The 27,497-nt window shown below is 40.7% G+C and overlaps 1 protein-coding gene across 1 annotated transcript; it reads left to right on the top strand.

The window, feature by feature from the left end:
* Window positions 1-1,662: 1,662 nt before the first annotated feature.
* On the top strand, window positions 1,663-27,497 carry PLEK (pleckstrin). Its single transcript, XM_018566940.1, is given in 10 exon segments — window positions 1,663-1,710; window positions 4,097-4,099; window positions 10,207-10,359; window positions 11,200-11,381; window positions 12,594-12,685; window positions 13,704-13,888; window positions 19,629-19,733; window positions 23,889-23,985; window positions 24,476-24,488; window positions 27,212-27,497. Coding segments are annotated over 10 exon segments (1,062 nt in total). The 3' UTR covers window positions 27,396-27,497.

Genomic DNA, 27,497 nt, shown 5'->3' with positions numbered 1-27,497 from the left:
TAGAGGCTAAATCTCCCAATGGGCACACTTGTCACTCCATGACAACAGTCTAAAGGTGCCCATACACTGCTCAATTCTCGTACGAGAATCGTGGGAAATCCCGCGATCGAACGAGAATCGAGCAGTGTGAACGAAGACGTGCGACCGTTTCTACTGTACGGTCGCACGTCTTTTGTCTATGGAGCACGCTAGAAAACCAGCCGAAAATCGTACGATTTTCGGCTGGTTTGAACGGTGCTCGGGAGACAAATGCCGAACGGGCCGGTGTGCGCACGCACACACTGCCTGTTCAGCATTGCGGTCATAGGAAGCACGCCACTCAGGGGGGCGGGCTTGCGATGATCGAGAGTACGATCTGCCTGTCCAAGATGGGCAGATCGTACGTTTTTTAAATTACTTTACAACCATCGCAAGACCTTAGTCTTGCGATGGTTGTAAAGTGTATGGCCACCTTAAGAGGGAGTATCGCTCACATTGGAAAGATATGCTCTTCCTGTTGAGTCTTCAGGGCAGGAAGTGAAGAGATATTACCCTAATGAGACACAGAATCTCAAAAAAAAAACCTGACAGTGACTTTAACCCTTCCCTACTCTATCCAAAAGAAAAAAAAGTTATGCCGTTAGATATACTTTTAAAGCTACAGTCACACGGGGCTTAAGGCTGTGTCTGTACAGATGTAGCTGCAGTGCCTGTTCAGATGAGTGGCAGGCTGACAGCAGCTGAATATGAAGTGGCTATACGCATGTAATCATACATAGAACAATTACCTGCAGTTCAGGATAGATGATTGCCTCTGGACGCAATCTGTCTGCATCCAGGGACAATCACTGATCTTGAACCGCAGGTTCCATGTACGATTAGATGTGGCTGCTGTCAGCCTGTCATTCACTTGAACGGGCACAACGGCTGCATCTGTACAGACACACTTGAGATTTCTAAAATCGGGTACACGTGTTTTTTGTTTTTTTTTCGTTCAATTGCCGGCTTGGACAGAGGCGTGGATGGAGGAATCCCCTGCTTTTTGCATTGTACTGAATGCCTAAACAGAGCTAGCAACTTATTGGTTGCAACTCCGTTTGGCCGAGAATTTTCCAGCTTGTTCCTTGGTTCAGCTGATGGAGGAATGCCAGGAGGAAAGGTACGGACAGCAGTACGCATTGTGCAAAGTTAGGTTGATTCATCAGGAACTGACCGAAATTTGTACCATGTGTTCCCTACTTAACATAGGACTCCTTAGGTTTTTACCGCAGGAATCACCAGTCACAACCTTAAGCCCTGTATGAATGGGACCTAAAGCTCCAACTTGGGCCAAGAATTCAAATGTTTATAATGTGCTTGAAATAGGATTTGTATTGTTTTCTGTCTATTTTATTGAGTGTTCCTGGCCCAAGGGGGAATTCTGGGCGCTGGTAATCCCCCTATACTAATATATTATCACTGAATTCTTCTTCCACATTCTTTATAATAGTCTGCCAAAGATCCTTGCTGAAAAAGTAACATGAGCAAAAACTGTTACATCGCTTCCTCTATGCAACCTCGGAATGAGGAAACTCCTGGCAATGACTCTGATTGGCTGCTCACCCATCCTGTGAAAGCCACACAGAAAACAGACCATCGCTTTTTCTGTCACAACCAAAAAACTGTCTTGCGAGAAGGAGGAAAATGGAGAGAGCGCCACAAAAAATAAGAGAGGGCTATCTGGTGAAAAAGGTAAGACCCAGAAACGTTCTGCTAACTTTGGCATGGAATTGTGAGCTGCATGGGCTTGCTTTTTTTAATAGCACAATAAACAATGTGCTGAATGCTTTCATATCACCCAATCAGCCCTTATCTTTCATTATTCTCACTGCTTTCATTGACAAAGGTGGAATGTGATTGGATGAATGTCTGCTCTTTGATGTCACCTCTGATCTTTGCTTTGCTCTTGTATTCTGGCACATATAAAGATAGATAAGAGGGTTGTGGCTCACACTGACAATGAATCATTCTCTTGAACTTGTTAAACTCATACTTCCATTGACAGCTTTGTGGATGCGTTTTTACCGAAAGTGTATTTCAACTCTTGCAGTCAAATGTGAATAAACTCCACTATATTATCTGTTTCCATTCGCGCAGCATATCTAAAAATATATTTCTGAACAAATATTCTTCCCTCGCTTGCTGTTTCTTTAGAGTAGGATTATACAAAGGACACTACAGGCAGCTTTTGCTATTTGAATGGGAACATGTAACAAATGTAAGGACAGAAATGTAAGGACACATTCCCACTCAATGCATTAGGGCTGTGTTGGACATTTTTTTTCCAGTGCAGCCACAATGCATGACAAGGCGTTTTGACTTGTTCAAGATTTGTTCCAGATGGGCTCAGTTCACACCACCATGTTGCAGTGGTATGCACTGAAAAAAGTATGCTATGCAGTACTTTTTTTTAGGGCAGTGCGACGTGGTACAACCGCATTGCACTGTGCTGTGCCCATAGAACTTAATGAAACATCACTTGTGACATTTCAATAAAGCGCTAACAAATAAAAAGATATGCTCTTCCTTCCTGTTGAGTCTTCAGGGCAGGAAGTGAAGAGATATTACCCTAATGAGACACAGATGGCACAAAAAAAAACCTGACAGTGACTTTAACCCTTCACTACTGTGTCTGTACAGATGTAGTTGGAAAATTGGAAAATGGAGATTCAACCATCCACACTGTTCACAGTGAATGGGGGAATCCAATGATATCTCTTGTTCAGCTCATCATCTAAATCTTTACATGTATGGCTAGCTGAAAGTGACATTAAACTCAGGAGATAAATCTTGAAAATGCATTCAAATACCTCAACTATTAACACAAATGTATCTTATTTGTTTATCACTCAGCTGTCACTGTCCTTCCTTCTGGAGGGTGGCTACTTTTGTTCCCCATGGCCCTTATGTGTGTTGTAAAGTAGCCACTGCTCCAAACTCACTCCCATGATGGACTACAATCTCATGTTTAGTTTTCTAATTTGTGTTGAGATACTAGTCCATCATGGGAGTGAGCTTGTGTGTGTTGTAAAGTAGCCACCCTCCAGAAGGAAGGACAGTGTCAGCACCAATTCAGAGATGATTTGAGGATCTACAACAGAGTGATACATAAATAAGATACATTTTTGTTAATAGTTAGGGGACTTAAATGTATTTTTAAGATTTAAGTCCTGAGTTCAGGGTCACTATAAGATATATTGCATTTGCCTTTCTTTGACATGCATAGCTTGTAACAATATACATGTTTCCAAAATGGGAAAAGAAAACGTTATCAATGTTTATACATAATATTTACTCCCATGCATTTTGCAGTGTGTCTGGTATGTCTCTTCCAGGAGGTGTACGCTTCAGGTCTGATTTATATTTAAAAATGTTTTTATTATGGTATTAAATGAACCGAGACTGACAATCTCAGCAAACATACATTCTTATTAGTGAATGTTATCATATCCAGGATCCTTTTTTGGGGACAGGTTATTTTAAAATAAAATGCCAGCCCTTTTTTCATTTTGGATAGAAGAGGTGATGGATATATCACTGCTGTGTACCCATTAGTGAGCCTGAGTCTTTGTTTTTATTTTCAGCTGTGTCACTAGGATAGAAAGTGAGAGCAGTCTCTCTAATTAGGATACAGAAAAGGACCATGGTAAACAGCACTTCCGAGGCTAATGCAGGAGTTGAAAAACCCCTCCCAAATGTGTGCCAGAGGAGTGCAGGGAAGCGGTGGCAAGACATAGCTTCTAGCACGCTGGTCACCACTGATCAAGCTCTCACATTCATCCCAGGTGACTTCACATACAATCGCCTGGGAAGGATGCACGAGGTGGAAGGGCAGAGAACAGCACACCAGAAAAGGTAGCTAAGCCTTGCCACTGCATGCCTGTCCCGCCTTGCATATGATGACAGTAGTGGTGTGGAAGGGGGGGTCATACATGCTGCCACTGTCTATACTTTACATTACTTCTTACTATCGACCCCTGCACTCTGCGTATAGGGAGAGGGGTGTCATACATACTTCCACTGTCTAAACTCTACATTATTCCTACTACCAACCCCTGCACTCTGCATATGGGGAGAGGGGGTTTCATACATACTGCCGCTGCCTAAACTCTAAATTACGTCTTACTGCAGAGGCTTGCACTCTGCATATGGGGAGAGGGTGTGCCATACATACTGACACTGACTAAACTCTACATTACTTCTTACTACCAACCCCTGCACTCTGCATATTGGGAAAAGGGGTATCATACATGCTGCCACGGTCTGAACGCACTCCTGACCCCTGTACTCTGTGTTACTTAACCCTAACCTCTGCATCCTGTGTTTTACTTCCACTGAAGCGACGGTAATGTTTCCTCCCTCTAATATCAGAGCATTTCTTTTCTCCCATTGACTAATAATGCCATACATTTTTCTCCCACTGAGCAATGTTGCTGGGCATTTTTCTCCCTATGAAGCCAATTAAGCCTGGCACCTATTAATAACAAAGGGTCAACAGCTCAGCCACTAGCTAGCTAGTAAATGTGTTCCACTCTGCCTATCAAGCATCCAGTTGAAATCACAGGCCATTCCACATGCCCTGGGTATACAACTGCGGTGACAAAAGTAACAAATGGAGGCTAAATACTACAATAAGACTGCAAGGCCATGAACTGATTTACAATAGAGAGCTCAAGTCATAACACAAAGAACTGGTTGAACATGGCTGCTAAGTTGTGTACCTTACAAATTACTTGTGTAAATTACAACATTCCTTACCAGGTACAAATGGAGGTTTTTGTTGTATGTGGAGGGACCAAAAGACCATAGCTCACAACTCTTCCATATTTGGGTGGACTTGCCTCTCTTTTGAAACCAAATCCCTCTGTCCTTCATTCCTCTTCTGCTGTCCCTCTTATTTATAAAGGTCAGATGCGCTATTTAAAGTGACACTAAATTCAGGAGTTAAATATTAAAAATGCTTTCAAGTACCCTAACTAATAACTTTATTTGTGTATCACTCTGAGGCAGATCCTCAAATCATCTCTCTATTGGTGCTGACACTGTCCTTCCTTCTGGAGGGTGGCTACTTTTGTTTCCCATGGTCTCTGTGTTGTTAAGTAGTCCCTGCTCTAAGCTTGCTCCTGTGATGGACTATAATCTCACGATTATTTACTAATTTGTATTAGAATTATAGGCTATCACGTGATTGAGCTTGTAGTGGTGGTTACTTTACAGCACACACAGTGACCATGGGGAACAATAGTAGCCACCATCCAGAAGAAAGCACAGTGTCAGCATGAATTCAGAGATGATAAGGGCTAGTTCAAACCAGTCCCAGTGAGTTCCATCCCGATTCTGGCTGAAATGCACTGGATCGCATCCCGGCCGCCTCCCTTTGCTTTGGGGCGTTGGTGCATTGAAGTCAATGGCACTGCAGCCACACCCTCCGACCGCACCAGAATGCGTGGCACATCAATGCCTGCGTTCCAGTCCGATGCGGTCAGAAAAAATGCTGCATGCACTATTTCTGCTAGAATGAGGGCGGAATGCACTGGGGCTGGTTTGAACCAGCCCTTATAGGATCTTCAGTAGACATGTGCACTGCCAAAAAATTTGTTTCGTTTCGTTTTAAATTCGGATTTGTGTTATTTCGTTTTTCGGGATCCGGTTGTGAAAGTCAATTCGGATTCGGAATTCGGATTCGGACGAAATTCGGTAGCTGTAGGTCGAACGTTCGTTTAGTTTTCTGTTCTTATTCGTTTCATTCGTTCGTGACATTTGAGGGGGAAAAATATTTTTCTCCTTCTCTAATGTCAGTTTGTTCCAACGAACGAAACGAATAAGAAACGAAAACGAAACCTACCGCTACCGAATTTCGGAAATGGAAATTCGGATTCGTTTGCATTCGTTATGTCTGTAATTCGGAATTCGGATACATCGAATACACGATTCGGAATGAAACGAATCGCACATGTCTAATCTTCAGTTGAGTGATACACAAATAAGGCACAGTATTGTTAATAGTTAAGGTACTTGAATGTATTTTTAAGATGTAGCTTCTGAGTTTTGTGTCACTTTAACTACCAAAGGTTTTGTACTGCACTAAGACCCCTTTCATATGGACCTATGTTATATTGGGATGTGTCCTTTGCCTACATACTTTGTTCTAAAATGTATCTTTCAGTGCCAGAAAAAAGTAACATGTAGTGCAAAAATCTAGTCAAGTATCAAACCCACATTAGCTTCTTCATTTAAGTAAGCATTATGGATCTGGTTCTGTGCATTATATTATAACTTGCTTTGTATCATTTACATATTTGTTTTACCTTTTGAAAAAACATACTAGAACATACTAGGGTGAGTGCTAGGCGGTAGCAGGCCCCATAAACGTGCATATTACTATGTTTGGAATAGTTAGTCAAATTCTGTATATGAAAGACATTGGATAAGTGCTGAAACATCTTCAACATTACAGAACACGTTCCACTTCTACTAGCTATACCATCACACGGGTGAACAAGAACCTTCACAGGGATAATGTTGGGGCTTTAGTTATTGTGGGTGTAGCGATTGTCATTTTGTTACATGTAGACTCGTTGTAGATGCAGCTTTGTGTGCGTCAAACATGCCTCCTGTTTCTTGTCCCCAGATAAAAAATACTCTGAAAGAAATTTATCAAAACTAGAGCAGACAAAATCTGGAGCAGCTGTGCATGGCAACCAATCAGCTTCTCTCTTTCATTTTCAAATCTTAGCCGAGCAAACTGAAGAGAAAAGCTGATTGGTTGCCATGCACAGCTGCTCCAGATTTTGTCTGCTGCAGTTTTGATAAATTCCCCTCTCTGTCTTTTCCAATTCTTCACCACCTTTATCATCATTCATTTTCCTTGTCAGATTCAAGATGCTGATAGTGCTCATAATGGTGTGGTGCTGCAACAACCAGAAAAAGAAAAACATCTTGGTCAGGCAAGAGCTTGGAAGCCCACAATGCTTCGATGTATTGCTGCTACACCCAAAAATTAAATTCATTATCATCATCAACTGCTTTGGCCATGTTACGATTCTGGTTGTGTTGTTGTGCTATGGTGCTGCTGCAACCCTAAAATAAATGATAAAATAAAAGTTTATGATTGTGTCATTCATTAGCAGCCTCAAAGCCTAGTCCAAGATCCTGGTCTTTGTGGTGCTGCTGTGCTGTGGTGCTCCCGCATTCAACAAAAGAATATTAACTAATGCTTTATTATTGTCAAATCCTTTATATACACGTTTTCCATTTAGCATGTTTATCTGGGAAAAATACAGGTGTTTGTTTTCTTCAGAGGGAGCCTTTTTTCTCCACTATTCCAGAAACAGAACAGAATTTAACCCTATAAAAGCCCAGATATTTAGAGTGCAACACTCAGGTGTGGGGCAAATTGAGTAAATAACAGTTTTTAGGATGTTGGCTTGCTTTCTAAGAGAATATGGGAGAATCTTTCTTTATATAGACTCTGAAATGGAAGGAAATTAACTGCAATAAATAAACCCATGCTACATGAAACATTCTTCATATTAGGTTGTTCATAGTCACAAGCATAGTCTGGAATATGGGGCAATTTCCTCGTTGTGCACTGAATGCCAGAAAGTCTGAGTTCATTTTCAGCAGAACCTCTTACAATGATTGCATTCTCTAATCCTAAAGCCTGTGCTAAGCAAAGTCTAAAATCAGGAACTGAAGACAATAGCTGTTAGCAGACTGCTATACAACAGACCCTCCTAGAGACTATGTCAAATGAAGCTGAAGTTTGTAGTGTAATGACAAGATTAACAAGGAACAGTGAGAAAATTAAAAATAAAGTTTAAATGCATCGCCTGCTGTCATAAAAAGGTCTAGATAGCACGGAGCCTGTCTTCCTCGAAACAGCAAACAAATGCTGCGTCCGGCTGATTGCAAGCAGTGGTTTATAAGCACATAGTGGGTGGCACTTACTTCAGGGTCAATGTGATATATGAAATATGGGTTGAGTCTGGATGACTATCAAATATTAGCTTTCTATGTTCTAGTTGCAAGTTTGCCTCTGTAGAGTCCTTTGTTCCCACCGGACATGGAGGCTCACTACTCTTGTAGCAGAGGTACTCTCCCTCTTGATCCCTGTGTGCTATCCATGGATAATAATTGTCCACATCAAAGAAATGATAAACCTAACAGACAGAGAGAGACCATGTATCGTAAATAAAAAAAAAACATTCATTGTGAATGGCACCCCAAGGGATCTTTAAGATGCACATCTACTGTAACGCACTGCAGCACAGGGTGTCTTGTGTTTTGCACTGCAAAAAATGCAGCTTTCCTCATTTTCGTATGGGTTTGTAGGCATTTTAGCCCATTTTTTTTGCTTGCATTATTTGCCGGCAGCCATGGAGGGGGGAGCGCACACTCCCCGCTTGTATGTAACAGCCATTGCCGTCTGTAACAAACGTTTAGTGTCCTGCTCATGTGCGCACTTGTACCTGCATCCAAGAGCAAGCCATCCATCCATTCATATACAACAGGCGTATGGCAAGCGGCAACAGGCATTATTGCACAGAAACGCTTGCATTGCAGTGCAATGCATTGTGGTGTGAATGGGCCCTAAAAGTTCAGCCATTCGCCAAAAGAGGTTCCCATACAGTATATTACTCACATGTATCAGTGCGACAGTAAATAATTACAAATAAAGTCACGTGATACGAAAAAAGCTTTATTCATTTACATATTAGTAAAGGAAATTCTGTTCGATGAGTTTCCTCTTTTTATTTCCTTCTCAGTCCTTCTCTAGACTATTTTTGGCATTGACATTTTCTTTGTATGGATCTGTCTGTCAGGTTTTAATATGACTATAGGATGACTATCCATCTGCCATTAAACTATGAGGCTATAGTAAGCTAATAGCATTTTATGAGCCTGAATTCTGATCCACCTACTTTCTCTGAAAACTATTCCTGATTGTGTGATTTTCGGATTCATTGTTTTATTTGCATTTTTACTAACTCACAAGACATAATGGGGTTGATTTACTAAAGCTGGCCATACACCTATTTATATTATTATACAGGACTTATATAGCGCCAACAGTTTCCGCACCTATAGATTATCTGCAGATTTTCTATGGTCAGATGGAAAAAGTGCAACAGATTCCTCCATCTGCGCTAAACTGTGTGGATGGAGGAATCTCCTGCTGGGCCAAGCTTAAGTATCTTGCTAGTCGGCCCCGCTGGCTCTCAAAAAACCTGAACAATGCCTGCATCCAGATTGTTCAGGTATTTTGACAGCCAGCGGGGCCAAGTAGCGAAATTCTGGAGCTTGGCCCAGTGGCAGATTCCTCCATCCACACAGTTTACCGTAGATGGGGGAATCGTTGCATTGTTTCCACCTGACCATAGAAAATCTGCAGATAATCTATAGGTGTATGGCCAGCTAAAGGAATAGAGTCTGTTCATCAAAGTTCACTGAGCTGTAAATAAGATTAAGCTGTGTTCACTCCAATCAACCAATCATGTGCTAGTAGAAACACAGCTTTCTCAAAAATTCTCCTGCACATGATTGGGTATTCAAAGTTAAAAGCACAGGTTCACCCTACAGAATAAGTTTCACCTAACTTTTCCTTAGTTACTCTTGGCCACCAGGGGACAAAGCGTGTGCAGCACTCTTTCAAGGATGTCTGGATGCTGAGCTAGCGTAACAGAGCCCCCTTAACCAACTGCAGGTTCGACCATGAAGCTAACAGGCAGGAAAATATGTAATTAGCACTGACTTGTCTCCGGTATACCCAAAATTTTGAGTAGTCATCGAAACAGAAATAAAGTCAAAATCTTCTAATAGGGCCACTTGTTATAACAGCGGCCTAAGGGCGACTTTACCTTATTTTGTATAAGGTACTTACTTCATGTCGTGGCTATAGCAGGAAGTAAAGGTAATTCTCCCCCCCAAAAAACTTGAGAAAGGTGTTAACTATTCTCTGCTTTATCTGAAACTAAATAAAACACAAAGTTTGGATATAGTTTATTGCTATGCACACTAGATTTACATCATCACATACCAAAAAGTCTCATACAGCTACTGTAGTGTTATAAATATAGAGTATTTTCCTCCCCCCCCCCGCTATGTGAGCTATAATGAGATCCAGTAGAATATATAACTTTATCTTGGTGTTATTAATTCCAGAATCATTTATTCTCCAAACCACAGGTGATGTTTAACAAATGGAAGCCCTTCTGGGTAATATTGCTGGAAGATGGGATTGAATACTACAAGAGAAAGACTGATAACAGTCCAAAGGGAATGATTCCATTGAAAGGATCTGTCATTGTCAATCACTGCCAGGATTTCAACAAACGGCTGGTAACCTGTCTACCTATACCGTTAAATAATGTTTTTACTATGAAAACATAACTACGTTTGCATGAAGCTTGCCAACACTAACTCAGGAAGAGGCAACATTGGCACTCCAGCTGTTGTGGAACTACAAGTCCCTCGAGGCATTGCAAGACTCTGACAGCCACAGGCATAACGCCCAGAGGCAGAGGAATTTGTCTTTTCACCACAGCAGGAGGGCTGAAGTTGCTCACCACTGCTCTAGCTGACTGGTGACAGGAAGTGAGAGGGGAATCTCACCGGTGACAGGAAGTGAAGGGAGATATCTCCACAGTAAGAGGAAGTGAGGGGGAAGATCTCTACTTAGTGACATGAAGTCAGTGGAAATCTTCATAGTAATAGGAAGGGGTGAAAGAGCTCCCTGGTAATAGGGAGTGGGGGAGGGGATCTCCTCAATATACACAACAATAAAAACTTTACAGAGAGTCTAACCCGTGTGGGAGAGATGCCCACTACATACTGGGACCACTGTCCCACCTCGCTTTTTTTTATATTGCGTGCTCTGCATTTTGCTTTTCGAAAATGTTCACGTTAGTGCCATATTAGTGGGTCCAGCACTGTCCCTATAATGAGGCCTCAGGCAGCATCTCATGGGGGGTGGCAGGCAGAGCAGCATGCTAAGAGGTGGGCGGAGAGATGTGTAAGTGCCATCTGTCTGATTCATGAAATACTCATCTCTAATGTTAATGCTAACTTCATATTTTCTAGTAGTATAGGAATAGGAAATTATCTGATATAAAAAAAGAAAAAGTATTATTTTATTGCTGTGAAAAGGTTTTATAACCAGCAACTTACTTTTTCCATTAGCTCGTCTTCAAGATGACCACCTCTAAGCAGCAGGATCACTTTTTCCAAGCCTCCCACCCTGAGGAACGTGATGCTTGGGTGAAAGATCTAAAAAAGGCATCAACATGTATTCAAGAAGGACAGAGGTTTGCTCGAAAATCCACAAGGCGCTCCATCAGATTACCAAACACAATTAATTTAAGGTTAGTTATCTGTCTAAGATTCTAAATCTAAAATTTATGTTTCAGTATGTTTGATATCATCAGAGTCGTCCCTATAATGAGGCGGTAGCTTCGTACATCTCACAGGTGTGTGTGTGTGACTCGATTTTGCCAGTAACAGCACTTCCTGTTTGCGACTGACAACACTAAAGCTGGGTACACGCGGTCATATTTTTTCATATAGCCGCTATCCATGCTAACAGCGCCGTGTAATTGTATTCTGACAGCGGAACTGGCCATTGTCAGAATACCCGAACAGCGCTTGCAGCCAATGGCCAATGATTTTCCAGCATGTCCCTTTGGCAAAAGTCGATATGTTGATCGACTTCTGTCAATTGAATAGGACCACCCACGGATCGCATTTTGGCCCATTCCTGCTGAATCAGTCGATATTCCCTCTGTGTGTACCAAAGTTAGCAGCATCATTGTCAGCCTGCTGGGGGCATTCCTTCAGTTGGCTTTTAGTCTACTCATCTGCCTATCTGATAGACCTAATAGGCAGCCCAACTTGCAACTGAAGGAGGGCACACAGTAGGCTGACAACACTGATGCTAATTGTGAGGCAGTGGCTCAGCCCCATTGGGCTACCTTTGTCTAGCTATGTCAGATAGGTAGCCCAATGGCCAGGAAAGAACAGAAACTGTACCAGGGTTTTGTTATTGTTGTCCCTGTATGCAAGTTTTACCTTCATTTCGTCTCCTAGTGACCGCCTTTTCCTAATCTAAGGTGTGACGTTGCTTTTTAATTGCTTCGCACTTACTTTTAGGGCTTATTCATATGCATGCACATCTTTTTGCCTGCATGATAACCCGTAGTACAATGCACTGTGTTTGCATGTTGCAGTGCATTGCCATTCATTTTTAATGGTCCCCTCCCAATGCACAAACACCTTAATGGTACTGGAAAAAAATGGAGACAGGTGCGTTTTTTGACCCATAGACATGCATTAAGAACTAAAAAATTTGATAGGCAATGCACTGAAATGCTTGTCAACGCATCAAAAACCACCTCCACAAGTGTTAATGTGCCCCTAGTGTTGGATCTCCAAATAAGAATCAGCTGCGTGTTTTCACTCCAACTCACTTTTCTATACAAAGTTCTGTACAAAGTGAATAATTAAATAACTTTAGTAACTAACAATTGTTTATGTATGTTTTATTACACATATAATTACTATTATTAATTTATTTTAAGTGAGTTATACATGTCAATGAAAGATCCAGAACGAGGAATTCGAGAAATTAAGCTGGAGAAAGACAAGAAAGTCTTCAATCACTGCTTCACAGGTAAAATATGAAAACACATGATCTGTCAGTCTACATTGCCATGAAAAATCAGTCAGCCACCTGGCCCCCAGGTTGCAGGGATGCTGTTAATTCCTGCAAAATGTGGTTTTCTATCTATCACCCCAAATAACCTCCTTTGTTTATGATATGCTTTTCTCCAATACTGGTGAATGGGTGAGTAGTTTGAGCCAGGAAAAACTCATACATCATGGCTGCTCTGGAAATGTCCTTCCTGTGACCCCCGGGACACTTATACTAGAGATGTCAGTTCCAAGACTGTGAATAAAAAACACTGGTGTGCAATCCCTTATATCATGTTCTAAGAGAAAATAAGGTTCATGCGTAATAGTAAGTTAATGTGGTTTGGATTTTGTTTTTTGCCTTTGTTTTACACTTTTCCTGTTTTGGTTTATTTACTGCAATAAGTAATGGTTAGTTTCACTTATTTTCCATTGTATTTCAACGCTAAGGTTAAGCTCTTTAACCTCTGTTGCCTACAGGCTCAGGTCTTCTGTGTCTAATAGTGAATCCTGCTCTTGGGCAATGTTACATTATTTAAAAAGCAGCGTTTGCCAAGTTTTAGGAAGAAGACAGTGTTGGACTGGGCTATGTACAGCCACCAAACACACAGTTACTAGAGATGGCCATAGGGTTGAAAATCATCAAAGAATGTCCATGTAGTACACTTTATAGTATCTATCTATATAAGCCATTTCACATATGTGGCTGCTAAAGTAACATAAGGGTGACACTGTTAATATTATAAACACATAGCATATTGCAAAGCTATCAGGACAACATAATGTTCTAAACGTATTTATTTCAAACACATATTATGGTCCATGAAAAACAAAATAAAGAACATCTGTATTTTACATACTGTATATGGAACTTACTGCAGAGAGACCTACTTACATTAAGGACCCAAAGACCTCCTTATATATGTCTAATGGTCAGTTTGTCAATGGTAAACTATTAGATTTTGACAGTCACTTATCAATTCTCCTCATCATAATAGGCACTTGTGTAATCGACTGGTTAGAAGCAAGCAAATCAGTCAGGAACCGCCAAGAAGGAAATGTCCTGGCTTCTGCCTTACTTAATGAAGGTCACCTTCAACCAGCGGGAGATGTGTCCAAAAATGCTGCTGAAAGCTTGGCAGAAACAACTTTTCTGGATACTACAGAAGCATTATATTACTTTGTGAGTATATAGAATCACAACTGTTGTGTTTTAAAGGGGTGCTCAGTTCTTCCTGGTGGGAAAAAAGTAGATGTAGATCCAAAGTAATGACATTCATTTTGCTAAAGCACTTCCTGTCTACATGCACTCCAACATGGCATTTTTCTCGAGGTGGGTTTCCTGATGATGACAACAGTAGACCACATCTGCTTAATGTGCGTTAAAATGGCAACTCGTAGTCTTCTTCAGAAGCCTAGAATGACAACCCAGGAGCACAATTGGAAAACAGAGATAGGGTGTTTTCACTCTATAAAAGAAAGTGTCTGAACAAAGACTTTCATTAGAGGAAGAACAGATATTATTTTAAAGAAAGCAGCAGATATAAAATGTTAAAAATGACATATGTTGACATGTTGAAGCTTATATGTGATTTTAGTGATTAGGTCCAAAATACCCCCTGCATAGTACTCCAGTCAATAACAATGCTCAGTTCGCTGTTAATTGGAGTACTGTGCAGGGAGAACTTTGGAATCCAGACTGCTGCTCTCTGTGTGAGAGCAGTGGTCAGGATCTCTAGCATTCTGCCAGCACTAACACACTCACAAAAAACGCCACACACTGTTCTCTTAAAGTGACATTAAACCCTCAGATTTTTTAACATAAACCAATACTGTAATGTGCGCCTTACTGTAATCCATGGTAGTTTCCCTTCTCTTTGCTGCTCTTCCTTTTAAATCCTCATGTCTTCTCATGCTTGGGGAGAACTTCCCTTTTCAGCTCAGGGCCTCTTCCTGTAGTGCTGGCTCAGGTTACAAGGCTATACAAGTCTATACACAGACACCGTGTATCCATTCCTGAGACAAGGCAGTCTGCTGCAAAACAGAAGTTCTGCCCAGCATGAGAACAGATACAGATTTAAAAGGAAGAGCAGCAAAGAAAAGGGAAACAACCATGGATTACAGTAAGGCGCACATTACAGTATTGTTTTATGTTAAAAAATCTGAGGGTTTAATGTCACTTTAAGGCAGCCTGACTGCATCCATGTAATAAAAGATTTGGGTTCAATTGTTCTTTAATTAAAAAAGCTTTGCAGTATAGTTATAGGGCCCTAGATATGGCTCTTGTATGCATCATATATTAAACAATCTTCTTTTGGTCAGACTCTCCCAGTTTGACACTCACTAAAATCAAGATTACAAAAAAAAAAAAAAAATAGTAATAATGCTAAAGGCAAAAGAAATCAGCCATATTGCTGATAATTGTAATAGAATCTGTATGAATGAAACATATTAGTACAGATACAGTTTGAGATCTACAATCTGGACAATTTGAGGCTGGAGTTATTGTGTTAATCTGATGCAATACGGCCAAAGTATAATACATTACACTTAACAGATACCAGAAAGCTTTCTTCTCAGTATTTACATTTTCCGTTCCCAATTAAAGGCCATTCCCGCTGCCCCTCGGAAGTTCAGATTTAAGTAATTGTTGCCAGAGTGAACCACATGCTTGCTGCCTTTTTTTTTTAATTGTGAACCGTATTGAGACATCCCTGGCAGAACTCCTAGTTCTACCTTACCCACCACAATGACAAACTGAGATGAGGGTGTAACTCTTCCTGTTAGAATCTCCATGGCATAAAAATAAATACAAAATTGGGGAATTCCATTGTAAGAAAGTGGCCTAATTGGAGAAGGAGGACACACACGATTAGATCCAGAAAACGCCATATTGTATTCTCTGAAGATAAGGGAAGCCATGTGATTAATCACCCCACCAGTGTATTGCCAAGACTGAAATATAATTTCTAGCCAGAGTTTGCTTTATCTAAGATAAGGCAAACTAAAGCCCTAATTAAAGAGGATGTTACTTTAAAGAGACTGTTGCTTAGTCCTAAATAGGTCTCTTGCTAGCACACCGCCCAACATGCTTATATTTACCTTTGCAGCATTCCTCTGCTGATCCTTCCTCTGTAGCAGCTACTGCAAAATACCCAGTGCCCCAGGTATGGGGGAGCATGTGACCCCATCCCATGATGCAGTGCTCAGGCCTTAGCAGCCAAATTCTAGGCCCCAACACTATCATGTGAGAAAGGGAGTATGTGTGTTGCACTGGGATCGGCACGTCAGCACTGTACTTGTCAACGCACATCAAGAGCCGTGCGCTCAGTGTGGCTTGCTGGTGTGACTGAGCCCTTAGACATGAGACAGTGGCTGTTTGTTCATTCTGGTAACCAAACCAGCATTCTCTATAATGACCATTATACAAACATGGGAGATCATGCTTATGGTGAGGGTTTGATACAGACACTGTTTTATTGGAAACAGCATTAATTTAGAAACATCCATTTGACAAATATAATCCTATGACTTAAAATAGCTTAAAGCTGAACTCTGGCCTTACCTTTAGTCTTACACAGTTGCACAGACCCCTTCCCTGTATTGAAATTGCTTCTAACAATGTGCATTTGAAACTGCAGCAAGTCAGATAAAGACCACCCCATTTCTTGTCTGGCTGACAACTAGCATCATCTATCTTTTTCCTCTCCAACCTGACTGTCCCTGGCCTACATCTTTCATTCTTTGGATTTCAGATCTTTCAATCTTGAAGGCTAAGCATCACATGTGGGTGCTACCCATGGATGATCTGCATTCAAATACTGTCTGCCTAGGAATATGCACTCCTTCAGATTGACACCCACCCATGAGGGCATTTTGATGTCTGCATAACTGCCAAGAGCCAGTTCACTGCTTGCATCAGGACTGAGGGCTCTGGTGAGGAGCACTGAAGCAGGGTGCTGTGATATTTTTAGCAAGCTATGTACAGAACCATACTGGCTCTTACCATCAGCCATGAGCTGCCTGCATTGCATAGAGAAACAAAGAGATCAAGTGATGACATTACTAGATATAAAATAAGGTATGTAATAAAAACATAAAGGGAAAACATTAGTTGGCAAGTTGATGAAGGGAGGAGGAGTCAGGGAAAGCAAAATATAAACAGATTAAACTTCCGTTTTAAACCCTAACGATGAACTTCTCTTATTTGCTCCCTTTTGGTCTGTTAAACATATAATAAATGTGTTTTGTTTTATCTGTTCGGCAGAAGTCAATGAGCTCATAACTTCCTGTGCTCTTTGCCTTTGCTACATTGTTATCATTTAGCATTGTAGCCATTAGACAACAGATTGCCTCTCTCTATTGTTATAACGATGAGGAGGTGTTCTGTAGGAGCAGCCTATAGTGCCAAAGCTAATCCTCCATAGATATGTTTAAGTGAGTGAGTGTTGCCATACTAGAGCAGAAATTGTATTACTGGCAGGACCTCCAGGGGAAAATAAAAGAAAAAAGCAGAAAAAACCCGAATGCAGCCACCATATCCAAAAGTATTCTTAAATCCTGGTAAATTGCGATATATTGTCTTGTGAAATAATTCACCCCCTTGGTGTTTTTCCTGCTTTATTGCATTACAACCTGTAATTAAAATTGATTTTATTGCAGGTTTGTACTACATGATGAACACAGCATGCCTACAACTAGCTACAAAATAATTAATTGTGGCACAAACAATAATTAAGACAAAACCCCCACCACAAGTGCACAAGTATTCACCCCCCAAAAGTCAGTACTTTGATTGTGCATTTTTTGCCACACAAACAATAATTAAGATGAAAAAAACACTTCTAAAATATTGAGTGTGCAGAAGTATTCAGCTCCAAAAAGTCAATACTTTGTATAGCTACCATTTGCTGCATTTACAATTGCAAGTCTCTTGGGGTCTCTATTAGCTTAGCACAACTTTCCACTGAGATTTTTGCCCTTTCTTCAGGTTTAAACTGCTCCAGCTCCTTCAAGTTAGATGGTTTGTGTTGGTGTACAGCAATCTTTAAGTCATGCCACAGATTCTCAATATAGCTTCAGCAGTATGTTTCGGATCATTGTCCTGCTAGGTCAGCCTCTATTGCAGTCTCAAGTCTGTGGCTGACTGAAACAGGTATTCTTTAAGAATTGTCCTATATTTTGGGCCATCTATTCTTCAATTTAAACCAATTTTCCAGTCATTTGTGATAAAAAAAAGCATCCACACAATATGATGCTTTACTGTGGGGATAATGTCCTAAGGGTGATGGGAAGTGTTTGGTTTGCGCCACAGATAGCGTTTCCCACCACGGCCAAAAAGGTCAACTTTGGCCTCATCTGTCTAAAAAACCTTCTTCCATTTGTTTGGAGAGTCTGCCACATGCTGTTTGGTGAACTTTTTTTCTGGCCACTCTTCCATAAAGCCCCTATGGACAGACACTCCCATCTCTCCTGTGGATATTTGCAGCTCCTTCAGTGTTATCCCTAGGGTTGTTGCTCCTCTGATTGTTGCCCTCCTTGCGCAATCTGTGGGGGGGGGGATACTTTTGCAAGGCACTGTATTAAATTGTTCTTACCTTAAGATACACTTAAACTCGTTGAGGGGAATTGATCAAAACTGGAGCAGACAAAATCTGGAGCAGTTGCCCATGGCAACCAATCAGCTTCTCTCTTCATTTTTTTCAGTTAAGATTTGAAATGAAAGAGAGAAGCTGATTGGTTGCCATGGAAACTGCTCCAGATTTTGTCTCTCCAGTTTTGATTAATTCCCCTCAAAGTGCTTTTTTGTAGTTCAGATACTGGCTGAAGAAGCAAAAAAAAAAAATTGTAGCTTTACAGTTATAACTATGGGGAGAACATACTGTACATAGCCATTTCCTTTCTCAGAAAAGGGCTGTGCACTGCAGATGTGACATTAATAAAATTAGCTGTCGTTGACTATTCTTATTTCAGTTTGGTGTCCCACCCTGATGAGAAATTCTATAGCTAGTCAGTATGTAGAATCACTATATATAGAAATTCAAATTGACCATTGCATTCTCCATTCTCCGTTTTACTGACACAGGAAGTAAGGGGAAATCTCTGTAACAAATAAAACTTTCAGTAGACCAGGGAAGGGTTAGGAACTCTGTTATTTGTTTTTACTTCCCACCAAAGGCTGTAGGGAAGGGTTAGAAGAACCTCTAACAGGGTTCCCACTGGAAGAATTACTCTCCACTTCCTACTCAGCGTTACCCCGTGTATCCTGGGGTGACAAGCTGTTACTAGAAAGGGAATGAGGGGAGATCTCCCCAAATGACACCAAGGAATAATAACATGTCTCTACACTATCTAAAATGTAAAAAAATTAGATGGATTTCAAGATGATTTCCAAGGAAAATGGAGATCCCCTTTCTTACCAAATAATGGTAAGTTATAAATATGGCCAGATAACCTAAGAGTGGCAGTTGTTGAAGAATGCGAACTGTCGCAAGTGATATCCTATTTTGGCGCATTGCATGTCAAATAAACTATTATGTTCCAGCGCATACCATTTATTTGGCACATAGTAGAATGTGTAACTGTCTTGTGCCATCATCTGCTTGCTGCACTGCTGTACCCTTCTACTGCACCTCATACTGACAAACTCATTTTCTGAACTATTTTATATTTGTTGCAGATTGTGATTAGACTTCTTGTGAAAAAAAGTCCCTCTTGGGATTCTTTTACAACTGCTGCACTAGTCGCATTTTTCATTTCAAACCCTTTAAATTAAGCTAACATTTGGTGCACCCAAAAAAAGCAGGTTTGGTGCACCAACAATAGTTTACCTGGCTTGCTGTCTCTTAATAACAAGATCACTGCCCCACAGTTGCTATTACTCTCCAGACTCAAAATATCTACTGTATGTTCTCACCCTGCAGGCAGACAGTGGATTTTTCTGTGAAGAAAATTCTAGTGATGATGATGCAATTGTCAAAGAAGAATTTCGAGGTCTAATTGTCAAGCAAGGATGTTTACTGAAACAGGTTGGTATGATTCATGGAAAACAACACGTAGAATCATTACAAACCATTTCTATATTGCACCAATGGATGACTAAGTTCCTATTGCTATGTGACGGCCTACCAAAACAATCCATTTAAATTTATATCCAGTCTATACCTTGCACTATATAGTTGTTAGTAAATCTAAAGGTGTAATGTGTATTTTCAACTTTGGTCTGTTTTTTATGCAAAATATTTTAGCCAGATTCAGAATGCTACCCACAATCAGGGATGAGGTTCAGCTGTATTACAGGTTTGAGGTGCATTGTTTTTTACTGGTTCACAGACATGGTGGACTAATATGGGATTTCACCACATAGTAACCAAGTAAACATTGCAAAGCAATTCCTGGCCTTTGAACGTGTTAGATGACTTAGAAGAGCCAGTAAGGTGGCTTTGAACAAGCTGCCCTTTCACTATAAAGGGGGAGAGTTCCTAGCAGTCATACTGACAATGCGTTTTAACTGTGATAGGGAATGTAGAAAGTAGTGCTGATAAAGTAGACAGGGAAATATTCGTGTAGGGCTTGTAGGCACTGGTCTCTAAAGTAGAGATAAATGCTTACTGAATGGCCTGTCGGTAGGAAAATGCTATGCATCTTTGGGACATTGGGGGAGGGAGTAAGGAAAGGGTTTTTACATTTTAATGCTGCTGAAGTTACAGCCTGTGCTTGTCCACATACACTACATTGATAACAGGCTGCAGTGTTTTTTCACAGGGCATATTTCCAAATTCTTGCTGGCTGCCATTGTTCTTCCACAGGCTTTTTTTTAATGGTGAGAACAGTGGCAGATGCTTAGGCAATGTACATCAGCACAGAGGCTTAAGGTGGCCATATACTGTGTGAATTTCAAATTGGCTGTATGTTGTATGTGCCTCGGCATCCTCATCTATGATACAAGTAAATGGACTTGTATTACACGTGATGACATCAGCGAGGCTTAGACTGCCACAGCCAGGGGGAGAAGAGGCTGCAGGGATTGCAGCCAGGCGGTCCTAGCAACCAATCAACAGCAGCAAAATTCATCTTGCTGTCAACAATCAAGCCCATCACTGCTGGTGACCAGCAGCACCAGGCAGCCCTATCAACTAACTGGCAGCAGCGGGGGTTGAATAATGGTAGTAGCAGTCTACTGTCGCCGTGAATTAGTGAATTTTCGCTCACCCACAGAACATCACCACTCCTTCAAGTGGTGCCCAGTGCATGTGCCAAGCGCTGCCTAGCAAATGAGATGCTGCTTGTGGAGCTGCGCTAGTGCTGGCCAATCAGAATGAGGAATGTATCAGGTCGGAAATGCTGTTAGTATAGGAATGTGAGTCACGCTCCTAGCAGTGGCTGCGGCAACACAGGAAGGGAAAGCGAGTGTGACTTTCATAAGACACTTTGAAGGACACCTTTCTTTAACATGTTTTGCTATCCTTACAGGGTCACTTTAAACATGAAAGCCTGTTTTAAAAAAATAACTAATTATGACGAAACTTCCATTGTTGCAATAGGGGAAAATGAACATGCATTTCTGTATCAGCAAAAGGGATTACCCCACCCACAGATTTAGCAACTGTTGTAACCCCCATTACTTATATTCCTGCAATACATTTTTATTTATGTCAAATATATTTAACTACGTTGATTGGCTTAAGAAAACACTGAATGTGCTAAAGGGAGTTACTAATGATTTCATAAAGCATGCTGAACACGTAGGAGTTTATGGAGGAGAGCTGCGACCTCCCCATTGTGGTTTAACACATGCCACTTCCTCTTTCACTAACATTTAAAAAGATATTTATATTGTGTGCTGCTCACACACCAATGGGAACTGTTTTACCTAGTACACCCATAACCACAAACAAAAGGCAGGGGTTTCTTTGTGCTAGCTGTCACAAGTACCAAATAGAACACTTATTTTAGCAAGAACTAACTTGTTCATCCTTTACTAAACACTTCCTTTGTTATTCTGCATTAATGCTTATCCAAGGAGCACTTGAAGTGCTGGGGAAAAAGAAGCAGACAATATAGATATTTCCAGTGTTTGTGCAGTGATTTAGGTATAATAATAATTTAGATACTTTGGAGTTTTCAAAGGGAAATCCTAAAAAGACCCCGTTACCGGCCCATTTAGGACAAAGTGTGCCCATTTAGGAAAAAGTGACAGTGCCTCCTGATAGCCCACCCAGCACATTATATTCTCCCATCCACAACCCCCTGCTGCCTCTCCGCTCCATTGAAGCCCTTGATTTTTCTAATTGTCAAGCAAGGATGGTGACTGAAACAAGTTGATATGTTTCATAGAAAACAACATGAAGTAGAACCATTACAAACAACAGATGACTAGGTACCTACTATATGTGACGGCCTACCGAAACAATCCCTATTACATGTATATCCAGTCTATACCTTGCACTATATAGGTGTTAGTAAATCTTAGACGCCATTTACACCAGGCGACAGCGTTTCAGCATGCTTTATGCACGTTTTTTTGCTTTTTTTTATGCGCATTTTACAGGCGTTTTCTGCTCATAAGCAATAGTGTTTTAGGCGTGTTTTCAGCTTGTTTTACAGTTGTCTAATGAAAAGCAGTCTCGGCTGCACAAAAGCACAAAAACACACTGATCGGCATGTTTCCATTGAAGTCTATAAGGGCAAAACGGTCTGATAAGCTCAGGGACTATTTCAAACACCAGGTGTATTTTAACGCGCGTTTCAGCGCATTTGTGTGAATGGCCCCTATAGGAATACATGGGATTTTATGTTGCATGCGTTTCAGTGCGGGGAAAAAACACGCGACAGAAACGCCCTGGTGTGAAATCAGCTTAATCAGCTTTGGTCTGATTTTAATACAAAATATTTTAGCCAGATTCAGAATGCTATTCACAATCAGCGATGAGGTTAGGCTGTATCACAGGTTTGAGGTGCATTTTTTGTTCCTAGTTCACAGACATGGTGGATTAATATGGAATTTCACCACATAGTAACTAAGAAAACATTGCAATGAAATTCCTGGCCTTTGAGCATATGTCAGATGGTTTAGAAGGGCCAGTAAGGGGGCTTGTAGGCACTGTTCTCTTAAAGTAGAGATAAATGCTTACTGAATGGCCTGTAGGTTGAGGAAGCCAGATTTGTTACTCTGTGCCATTTCCACATCACTTTTTTGTTTAAGGTAACACAATAATTTCTAAAGTAATATATATGAAAAATCCAGCCAACTAAATCATAAAAGTCATATAAAAGACTGATATTGCTACAGTCTATAAAATGGTTTCTTCCATCTTTCTCAAAACTTTAAAGTTCCACTTGGCTAAATTGTATTTGCTTTTAAATGTTTCCCAGGTATTAAAAAGAAACAGCCAGCTCAGCCTGCAATACTTTCCTTCATTTTAAAGCTATCTACCGCAGTACCTCTTTTCATCTACAGACTTACAGGTTGAATGACACCCAGTGTCACTCAACTTAAAAAAACTAAGGAAAAACTGGGTACAGTGTCATAGCCCCTGCCCCCCGAGCACAGTGCATTATACCCACAGTATATTGATGCATAGAGCAGCGCTCATGTCATCACTTCATTGCTGATTTCTGCATCTTCCAGGACTGCCCACTGCTGAAAGAAAACCAAAGAGGAGAAGGACCCGGTACATCATGTGACCTGCCAGAAGACGCCAGAAAAATATTAAATTTAAAAGAAAAAACACCCAGTAGTTTACGTACTGATCCTCTCTGCCTACATTTTAGGGAAAAAAATGCTTTTCGAATACTTTTGTTTACTTTTTCTATGTGACCTCGACAAACCTGGGAGCTATAAACACAGGTGGGATGACATCATGGCTACAGGGGATTCAGATCATTGTTGGACGCTTCACAGGTACAAAGAAGCTCCGGAGCTTTGTACCTGTGAAGGTACATGTGAAGGTACAAGGTGACTGTGAATTTCATGTGATTGAATAGAAAAAGAAAAAAAAAAAACAAAGTATTTAGACAGAAATGTATTACAAAATGTAGGCAGGGAGGATTAAAGCAAATCGTTTTTCTTTCTACTTAAAAACCACAAATATTGCTGGCAGGGACCTACATGTGGGACTGGGGCTTAAGGAGAACAGCAAGGAGCAATGTATATTGTTGATAACGCACACCTATATTTGCAGGGACACAGAAGAAAAAACTGGAAAGTAAGGAAGTTTGTGCTTAGAGAAGATCCTGCATACCTGCACTACTATGATCCAGCTTCGGTAAGAGAAAATTGCACACACTAGTTTCTATTAGCTAATGAAAAAAAAAATAATCTCTAATATACTAGGGGACCAGTTTTAGTACCTGTTACTTTTAATTAGTACTCAGCTGCGGCTTTGCACACTTTGGTTTTGCTTTGGTTATGATTTATGCTTATGCTCGAAGCAGAAGCATTGCCAGCTTTAAAACAAGCCCTCACTGATCACTGTAGCTGCAGGCACTGTGGAGTAGTTCATCCTCAACATTTATAGTAGAAGCACTGAAAAGTGTCCAAGTATTTCTCTTAGTAACTCTACTTATTCTGTCCCCCCTACTTTCTTCTGAGTAGGGCAGGATCTGATAATATAAATACCATGCATGCGCACTAAAGATACATTATTCAGGTCCCCAACTCCATCATTGACATCTTAGGGTGAGTTTTACTTGTTTTTATGCATTTAAACATACTTATTTTATAGTTGTTGTTATATAAAAGTTGTACTTTACAGATAAAAATTAATAGTGGGTGCACAACAGTAGCTGCTGAGCCATACAAGGCAGAAAATGAAGGGGGTGATTCATTCCTCTGAATCCTTTAGCTATGTGTGTGTAAACATTAAAACAGTTACAAATAGCCTGGTAAGAAGCTTTATTTTTTTTATTTTTTACTTTACTTTTAGGGGCTTCAGGGAAATATTAGGGGTCTAAACAGACCCCTGATATTTCCCTTTTAAAATATAAAAATAGATTGAGGACACAAAGTCCTCTATCTGTTTTTCTGTATCCCCTGTTATCAATGAACAGGAATCCTCTATACTGAGTGTTCCTGTTCATTCATAACATGAGAACATTGTGCGTTTACTATAACTACAACTATGAATGAACAGGAGGTGATGCAGATCACTCCCATTCATTCATAATTGAGGATATAGTAAACACACCATGTCCTCAATTATCAACAAACACTTAGTGATCACTGATCGCTGAGTGTTTGTAACTTGCTCTCCTCTCTGACGCGCTTTCATAGGAGGCTGAGAGAGCGGTGTAGGGAGGAGAGCGTTCTGTGACAGCGCGGGCTGTCTCCGCCCACACAGCGCTCTGCCGGACTGTGATAGGAGGCTGAATAGTGTGGGAGGAGAGATGCCGGCCGCTCACAGCACTCTCCTCCCGCAGTGCTTGGCCGGCTGTCACACTTACTCTCCTCCCCGCTGAGCAGTGCCCAAGGGGAGGAAAGAAAGAAGGGATGCACCGATGTATTGGCAGGAAAATTGCACTTTTTCGGCATTTAGCCAAAAGTGCCATTTGCGGCTGATATGTTTGGGCGGCCAATATATCAATGCATCCCTAATTTTTAATCAATGACTGCATAAGAGGTTCTAGTATATTTATCAGTTTTTCTAAAGTGTACTCAGATCCAAAAGCTTTTAGATATATTCTATAAAGTATACAGTATAGTCGCTGCCAGGTTTTTATTGCTCTCTCCATCTCTGTTTGTCCTGGTGACTATTGTTACCAGCAAAGGTCGTGGAAAATCCAAAATGTCAAATTTATTACCAGAACAGAAATAGGGGAAATTTCCCAATTGGGACACGTATTCTGGGAACCACTGACTACCCCTCCCTTTGGAGATGTTTTCTCTCATTTCCTGTTGTATCTCTGGGACAGGAAGTGAAGAGTTTTAGATATACTTATAATACTAAAAGGTTGAAAGATTTTTCAGATGAGGATGGCTTCTGTATGAAATAATTAAAAAAATTATGCTGCATGGCAGACATACATTTTAATTTACAAAAAGATTACCTCATGCAGTGTTTTCATTCTCATTGTCTATTTGCTAATTCTAACAATATTTTTATCTTGATAAAGCAGAACTTTACTACACTAAAAGAAGTACCCATGGTATTCTGAATTGTGTTGCTGCAATTGGTCAACCCTAAGCCGCCAATTCTCACCTGTTGCGTGCTTGCTAAAGCACGACAATGCTCAACATGAAGATTTCCCTTATATGCAGTGGTGCCCGTTGACACCTGAGCATCATGCCGTTTATAATGCAAAAGAGTACATGACAATTTTTGGGGCAGAATCACACATTTTTGGTCCTATAGACTTCAATAAAAAGAACCTGAAAAACACGCATAACACATGTTTTTTTTATCAGAATTAGAGCCTAACAATTCAGTAACTAAGTCTCCATTGGCTAAAACAAAAATGACCAAGCCTGAAAATGTACAAAAAAATACACGAAAAGCATTTGTAGAAAAGCGCATAACAAAACGTTTTTGCTAATGTGTAAGTGGGGGCTTAAAAAAATTACTTGGTTTGAATTCTACATGTATTTATTTAATACAGGTATTATTGTAGTTCAGTCAGTTTGTGCAGCACTTTGCATATTGTACATTCACATCATTCCTTGCCCTAAAGCAGCACACAATATAAGGCCTCATTGCCATGGGTCATTCTGGCGTTCCTGTGACAAGATCCCACAGATTCCTGCAGGCAGGAATGCCAGGTGTCCCCGCTTAGATATGGCCACTGTACCTGTTCAATTTACTGACCTGGTGACAGCAGTCACATCTGTAAGTGGCAGTCTGCATGTAATCATATATGATATGATTGCATGCGGTTTGAAATAGATCAGTGTCACTGGATGCATCTATCCTTCCTCCAGGAACATTGATCATATACATTACATATGGACTGCTGCTTACAGATGCGCCTGCTGTCACCCAGTCATTAACTTGAACATCTAAGCGGGACACCTCTGATTCCTGCTGCAAGAATATGTAGGTTCCTGTCACTGGGATCCCAATTTACCCAGTTTGAATAGGCCTAAGGTTCCTATATGGACATACAGTATACACATACTAGGGCCAATTTAGAGAATCAAACAACCTACGAGTATGTATTTGGAATGTGGGAGGAAACTGGAGTATCAGAAACCCATGCAAGCACAGGGAGAACATACAAACTCCATTCTTAACCTGTGCCATCCACCATCTTGTCTAATCCTTTGAAGTCCCTTTGCCTTCTGCTATTGGGAGGAATTGGAAACAGAGGAAGTGACGTCACAAAAGTGATAATGCAGGGTAGGACTTGGATGAGCTACACTGATATAGAACAGAGCGAACATAAAGCTTCCAAGGACCTACTGCTGACGGGCACGTCATCTCGGACTCATATGCATGCAGCCACTAGAAAGATACTTCTGCCATTATGCATTTTTTTCTTAACCTGTTTCTTCTTCCTTACATGGAAAAAGTTCTTTGTTTACTGTAGAAAATAATATTTAATTTTCTTCCCCAGCAAAAAAACAAGAAATTGATGGAAACCTTTTTGAGATCATCACATCCTCTGAAATTCATTACTACCTGCAGGCTGCATCAGCAGAAGAGCGCAAAGAGTGGATTCAAGCTATTCAAACTGTCTCTAAAATTGGAAAATAGATTCCGACATCAATGCAGAGTCACGCGTCTGTTGTATATAATCTATCCAAGTCATAAAACAGTAATGTATTTTATTGTTAGATTACCATTGCCATTGAGCCT

This window comes from Nanorana parkeri, unplaced genomic scaffold, assembly GCF_000935625.1.
Source record: "Nanorana parkeri isolate BGI_ZX_2015 unplaced genomic scaffold, ASM93562v1 scaffold990, whole genome shotgun sequence".
Classification (NCBI taxonomy): domain Eukaryota; kingdom Metazoa; phylum Chordata; class Amphibia; order Anura; family Dicroglossidae; genus Nanorana; species Nanorana parkeri.
This window is presented reverse-complemented; position numbering and strand designations above follow the sequence as displayed.